The 7,387-nt window shown below is 49.0% G+C and overlaps 1 protein-coding gene across 1 annotated transcript in view; it reads right to left on the minus strand.

The window, feature by feature from the left end:
- Positions 1–7,387, minus strand: part of API5 (apoptosis inhibitor 5) — a 40,630-nt gene that overhangs the window by 29,437 nt on the left and 3,806 nt on the right. The window contains exons 2-3 of the mRNA XM_077453523.1: positions 6,318–6,479; positions 3,553–3,646 (exon numbers count right to left, since the gene is read on the minus strand). Coding sequence (XP_077309649.1) covers positions 3,553–3,646; positions 6,318–6,479 — 256 coding nt within the window. The remainder of the gene's footprint in view (positions 1–3,552; positions 3,647–6,317; positions 6,480–7,387) is intronic.

Raw genomic sequence — 7,387 nt, forward strand, 5'->3', positions numbered from 1 at the left:
CCGCCCGAGGCCGACCCGTCCCTCGGCTCTCGGGTCCCGGCGCCGCCATTCCCTGTAAGGGAAACAGGCAGTGGAGCCTTATGGCTTCACTGCCCGTTTCCTACTACGCATGCGCGAGTCCCGCAGCGCTTTCCGAATGGGACGCGCTGTGTTCTGGAACACACAGTTCCCAGAACACAGCGCGACTCATTACCCAGAAGACGACGCGACGAAGACAGAAGATCTCCGCGGAGGAGGAAGAGGAAGATTAGGATAAAGTGCCTAGCAACAGGCATTTCTGGTAAGTAAAAAAAAAAAATTTTCTTCATTTTTTTTTTTTTTAGATTTTTTTCTAATTTTTAAAATGTTTTTGTTTTTCAGGGTGGCCCTCCACTTTAAGTTGATTCTAGTCTCGCTTGAAGATTTACTGACGTGGCTAATAAATAAAAAAAAAAAAGAAGGGAAATCAAAAGGAAAAAGGTAAGTGAACCAACAATGCACTAGCTTAAAGTGGTTGTATACTCAAATTTGTAACTTTTACCTACAGGAAAGCCTATAATAAGGCTTACCTGTAGGTAAAAAAAAAAATCTCCTAAACCTGTACGGTTTAGGAGATATTCCCGTCGGTATGCGCCACTGACTGCAGCGGCGCATGCGCACAAGGGGATTCTCGGCCTGAAAATCCGGCAGCACCGGAGCCACGATACCCGAGGGAACATGTCAGCTCCCTCGGCGTGGATCAGGCCAGATGTCGGGGCCTCGTTCTAAGGTAAGTATTTCATAATGAGCTAGTATGCGGTGCATACTAGCTCATTATGCCTTTTGCTTTGCAGGTTAAAAAAAAAAAAAATTTGCGGGTTTACTACCGCTTTAACGGAACCTATTTAGAAAATAAAAAAAATTAACCTTTACAACCCCTTTAACCAAACTGGTCCAAATGATCTGCTTCAGTAACAGATGTGCCCACTGGCGGGCGCTGAATAAACTGCATGCAGCATCGACTGCATGTACAGCGAGAGTAAAAAAAAGAGACACAGAACAAAAATATCCAGAAAACCGCATTTCAAAAAAGTTATAAATTGAGATTTGCCTTTTAAATGGGTGAAATAAGTATTTGATCCCCAATCAGTAAGAATTCTGGCTCCCAGGTGTCTTTTATACAGGTAACAAGCTGAGATTAGGAGGTCCCCCTGATCAAGAAATCACATGTACAGTCCGTCTGAAGTTTTCTAATGATCATCTGAATGATTCAGAGAACTGGGGGAAAGTGTTGTGGTCAGATGAGACCAAAATCAAGCTCTTTAGCCTCAACTCAACTCGCAGTGTTTGGAGGAGGAGGAATGCTGCTTATGACCCCAAGAACACCATCCCCCACTGTCATACATGGAGGGGAAACATTATGCTTTGGGGCTGTTTTTCTGCTAAGGGGGCAGGACAACTTCACCGCATCAAAGGGACGATGGACGGGGCCATGTTCTATCATATCTTGGGTGAGAACCTCCTTCCCTCAGCCAGGGCACTGAAAATGGGTGGTGGTTGGGTATTCCAGCATGACAATGACCCAAAACACACAGCCAAGGCAACAAAGGAGTGGCTCAAGAAGAAGCACATTAAGGTCCTGGAATGGCCTAGCCAGTCTCCAGACCTTTAATCCCATAGAAAATATGTGGAGGGAGCTGAAGGTTCGACTTACCAAATGTCAGCCTCCAAACCTTAATGACTTGGAGAGGATCTGCAAAGAGGACAAAATCCCTCCTGAGATGTGCAAACCTGGAGGCCAACTCCAAGAAACGTCTGACCTCTGTGATCGCCAACAAGGGTTCCTCCACCGAGGACTGAGTCATGTTTTGTGAAGGGGTCAAATACTTATTTCACTCATTAAAATGCAAATCAATTTATAATTTTTTGAAATGCGATTTTCTGGATATTTTTGTTATTCTGTCTCTCGCTGTTAAAATAAACCGACCAATAAAATTATAGACCGATTATTTCTTTGTCAGTGGGGCAAACGTACAAAATCAGCAGGGAGATCAAATACTTTTTCCCCTCACTGTAGTATACAGCGCAGTGTTCCGGCAGTGGTTCTGGGACTTGCCGTCTCGCTCCCGGGAACAAAAGTGAATTGGGCAGAGTGCTGCTCAGCCATTCACAGAAAGCCTTGAATACAGCGCTTCCTCTCATTAGCAGAGGCGGAGAAGCGGGTGGGTCACGTCACAAGTGCCAATCACAGGAAGCTTTGTATTTATTGATGGAATACAAGGCTTCCTGTGAATGGCTGAGCAGTGCTATTTACGGATGCTCAGCCCAACGTGATTTTATTTCGGCAACGGGAGGGGAAGTCTCTGCTGCCAGAACACAGCTCTGTATACTATACACACCTGATGTTATATACAAATTATACAGGACTCCCAGTGGGCACATTTATTAAAGAAAGAAATTAGTTTAAACTCGCTTGACCCAAAACTAAACTCTCAAGGAACATGGAGTTTATAGTATATGTAAATCCTCACATATACCCAGTGCAGTCACTGGACTCAGGTGATAGACAAAGATGAAACAAATCCTCCTATATAAAGCTGTACAAGTTTATCTGCAGCTCTCTCCTCCAAAGCCTCCTAAAGCATACATTTTATACAGCATCTCAGGGCTGCAGGGGGTGGGGATCTGATGTCACACACTGCACAACATAGCACAGGGAGTGTAATCTGAGACCTGAGTGGAAGTAATAGACATCCCACTCTACAGACTTAGGCTGCATTCACACCTGAGCGTAGCGTTTTCAAGCGTTTTTTTACCGCGATTTTGTGCACGGCAAAAGGTCACAAATGTTAAAAGAAGAAAACGCCCAAATCTGCTCCATTCGAGTGACAAAAAAGGGTCCGGAACTTGTTTGAGCTTCAGGCGTTCGGCTTCAGGTGACATGTAGTGGAGATGTGAACCATCTCCATTGAGAATAATAGAATTTTTCCCCTCTAGCGTTTTGTAGCTTCAGGCTTCAAGCTACAAAACGCTCAGGTGTGAATGGGGTCTTATAGGGGACAAAATGCACAGCTGAGTCTGCTAGACCCCTGCTGTGTGCCTTGGGGGGGTGGGGGTGATCTCATGATTGTAAGCTCCAAGAGCAGGGCCCTCCTATTGCTTCTGTATTGAACTGTATTGTATTTGTACTGCCCCCTTCTACATTGTAAAGCACTGCATAAACTGTTGGCACTATATAAATGCTGTAAAATAATAATAATAATAATAGTAGTAGTAGTAGTAACGTGGGCATAGACTGTGAGAAGTGACTCAAGCAGATGGAGGAATGAGAGAGGAGACAGAATTAACACCAGTGCTTTAGATTGAGGCAAGTACACACTATCGAAGGATATGCTTTGTTCATTTTTCATTTCAGCAATTTATAGCCACTGTAAAAATTATTGTACAGAGCTAGAAAACCTGATGTTTTCAAAAAACAGGGCTACAGAAATAAACTTGCATACAATCCTAGAAGAGCAGTTGTATATGTGTGTGTGCACAGGATTTCAAATGGTGAGGCATATCCAAGTGACAGATTTCCAAATTCCACAATACCTGACTGCAGAAGTTGTGCCAGAATATCGGCCACCCGTGGAAGGTTCTCCCCCGTTGCAAACTGTGATAGTTCTTTGATCGCTTGTCTCCGGATCTAATAAAGAGTAGAAAGTTCAGGATTAGTATTGGTTGTCACACAATGGCTTTGACTATGGGGGAGATTTACTAAAACTGGACCACTCAGAATCTGGTGCAGCTCTGCGTGGTAGCCAATCAGCTTCTAACTGCTTGTTCAATTAAGCTTTAGCAGCGCTGCATCAGATCTTGTACTCTCCAGTTTTAGTAAATCCCCCCCCCCACAAACATCTAGGAGAAAAATGAAAGTTTGTAGCCCCCCTACAGGAATCAAATCTTTTTAAGATGACCTGATTGCTGTGGGCAACAGGCAAATGGAGCACGGGACCCTTGTCAACACGATGGGGCCTAATTATCTCCCTCCGATACCGCCATTCATTGGACCCCACGGTGTGTGCTTCAATAGAGGCGACATTCATAAAATAAAGGCTGTGACATGCAGCCTGCGATGTCCCATCAAGTTCTCTCTGCTAGAAGAGACCCGTCACCAGGCCATTTGTTTTTCACCAATCTTCCCATAAGATTTTGGGTGTAGTATGGACAAACAGCTGCTTTATAAATGGGGCCCAATGAGTAAACAACAATCAATCTGCATGAACAAGTCAACGCGTTTCATACATGCTGGGAATATTGTGCATCTTAACCCGAGAACAAAAATGTTATAAATACATCTTACAAGTCCTTGAAAGAGAAGTGCAGGTTTGGAAAAAAAAATGATTTATACTCACTCGATGCCGCAGCTGTCCCCTGTTGGCTCAAAGATCGAGAACTGAGCGATCCCATCACTGAGCAGAAAGCAGCGACTGTCAGTCACCTCTCTGTACCCTGTGCCCCCCTCCCCCCCGGCACGGTGTGGAGGGGGTTAGGAGCAGCTGGCGGCAAGTTGCCAATCCAGGTGGATCCCGACATTGTCAGGATCCCTGCAGAGCAATCTGCATTATAGGAGTGCAGAACTAAATACACTCCTGTGACCCAAAAGAGCCATTGGCTCCCCCAGGAGCAGTGGGGCCCAACGAGCCACTGGCCCCCCCCCCCCAGGAGAAGTACGTCCAAAAACGAGCCACTGGCCCCCCCGGGAGAAGTACGTCCAAAAACGAGCCACTGCCCCCCCCCCCCCGGGAGAAGTACGTCCAAAAACGAGCCACTGCCCCCCCCCCCCGGGAGAAGTACGTCCAAAAACGAGCCACTGCCCCCCCCCCCGGGAGAAGTACGTCCAAAAACGAGCCACTGCCCCCCCCCCCCCCCGGGAGAAGTACGTCCAAAAACGAGCCACTGCCCCCCCCCCGGGAGAAGTACGTCCAAAAACGAGCCACTGCCCCCCCCCCGGGAGAAGTACGTTCAAAAACGAGCCACTGCCCCCCCCCCCCCCCCCCGGGAGAAGTACGTCCAAAAACGAGCCACTGCCCCCCCCCCCCCCCCCCCTCGGGAGAAGTACGTACAAAAACGAGCCACTGGCCCCCCCCCCCTCGGGAGAAGTACGTACAAAAACGAGCCACTGGCCCCCCCCCCCTCGGGAGAAGTACGTCCAAAAACGAGCCACTGGCCCCCCCCCCGGGAGAAGTACGTCCAAAAACGAGCCACTGGCCCCCCCCGGGAGAAGTACGTCCAAAAACGAGCCACTGGCCCCCCCGGGAGAAGTACGTCCAAAAACTAGCCACTGGCCCCCCCGGGAGAAGTACGTCCAAAAACTAGCCACTGGCCCCCCCGGGAGAAGTACGTCCAAAAACGAGCCACTGGCCCCCCCGGGAGAAGTACGTCCAAAAACGAGCCACTGGCCCCCCCGGGAGAAGTACGTCCAAAAACGAGCCACTGGCTCCCCCAGGAGGAGAAGTACGCCCAAAAACGAGCCACTGGCTCCCCCAGGAGGAGAAGTACGCCCAAAAACGAGCCACTGGCTCCCCCAGGAGAAGTACGCCAAAAAACGAGCCACTGGCTCCCCCAGGAGAAGTACGTCCAAACGAGCCAGTGGCTCCCAGAAAGCAGCTTTCCGTGGGAGTACCTGATGAGGAGGGGGGTCCTGGAGCGCTAGTGGGGAACCCCAGAAGATGATTAGGGCTGCTCTGTGCAAAACCATTGCACAGAGCAGGTAAGTATAACTTTTTTTTTTTATTTGAATCGAATGTTTACAATCACTTTAAAGCCCCATACACATGGCTTCTGTCGGACGTGCATGCTGGAAAACCAGCAGTCGACAGACTCCCAATCAGCACTGTCGGGGGGGGGGCTGTCCCCCTGTCAGAACACAACAGCTCAGTGGGGGAGATTTCTGTACTAACCGTGTATGGTTGGTACAGCGGCTTCGAGCGGTCAGTTTTTTTTCCATGCAACCCAAGGGGGAAAAATAAGCTGTAGCGTGCACCCGGCTGAAGACTAGTCAGGTTTAGATTGGAATTCTACTTTAACAGATAATTATATTATTGGAAGAGTTTTGTTAACAGACTAAAAAGGGAGCGAATGAACGAGTTATGTTGATTGTTGGTGTTCACATACACTGTAATGAACATCTTGAGATAAAAAGTTTGCATAATGAGATCTAGAGCAGTTTAAAGAACAGGGCAGGTCAGGCCATGTCCTCCCATCCCCCAAATCACACACAAAAGCAAGCTGCTGCACAAATCCATCTCCCCCCCCCCCCCACCCAACTCCCCTAGTTGCGTGGCACAACATCAAATTATCAGCATTGTTCATACCGACACATCCTCGTCTTCACACAGATCCAGTTGGGCGTTTATGGCGGCGTCGGCCAAATCCGGGAAATGTTTGAAGAATTTGGGAATAAACTGCGCCGCCAATCTCTTCTCCTTCGCTTCTCCTTTTACGCCATCCAGGATCACCTGATAGGCCGCTCTGTGCTGTAATACAAAAACAAGTGTGAACAGAACGATCACTGAATGCTATGAGGTCCATGTGTAGAAAATTAAATCGATGTGCAATTATCTCTGTATTTTTTCACAAATATGGCCTGGAATGTGGGTGGTATGTGTGAGGGAAGACCAAGTTTATTGGACAGAGAATCTTCATAGAAGAGCAATAGATCACCTAAGGCCGGGGTGTGCAGATTTTTGGGGGACTGCGACGCAAACAAAGGAGGGAGGCGGGGACTGCGACGCAAACAAAGGAGGGAGGCGGGGGACTGCGACGCAAACAAAGGAGGGAGGCGGGGACTGCGACGCAAACAAAGGAGGGAGGCGGGGACTGCGACGCAAACAAAGGAGGGAGGCGGGGACTGCGACGCAAACAAAGGAGGGAGGCGGGGACTGCGACGCAAACAAAGGAGGGAGGCGGGGACTGCGACGCAAACAAAGGAGGGAGGCGGGGACTGCGACGCAAACAAAGGAGGGAGGCGGGGACTGCGACGCAAACAAAGGAGGGAGGCGGGGACTGCGACGCAAACAAAGGAGGGAGGCGGGGACTGCGACGCAAACAAAGGAGGGAGGCGGGGACTGCGACGCAAACAAAGGAGGGAGGCGGGGACTGCGACGCAAACAAAGGAGGGAGGCGGGGACTGCGACGCAAAGAAAGGAGGGAGGCGGGGACTGCGACGCAAAGAAAGGAGGGAGGCGGGGACTGCGACGCAAAGAAAGGAGGGAGGCAGGTGGGATTGGCTCCAATGTTAAAGTGAAGGGGGTTTCTTATGGGAAATGGGACTCTTGTATGGATTAGGAGGTAAAAAAATAAATCATGTCTATACTTACCTACTTAGTGCAATGGAATCGCAATCGGAATCCTCCTCTTTCCGGGTCCCCCCGCCAGCGCTCCT

This window comes from Lithobates pipiens, unplaced genomic scaffold, assembly GCF_037356315.1.
Source record: "Lithobates pipiens isolate NorthernLeopardFrog02 unplaced genomic scaffold, aLitPip1_a1.2 Scaffold_24, whole genome shotgun sequence".
NCBI lineage: Eukaryota > Metazoa > Chordata > Amphibia > Anura > Ranidae > Lithobates > Lithobates pipiens.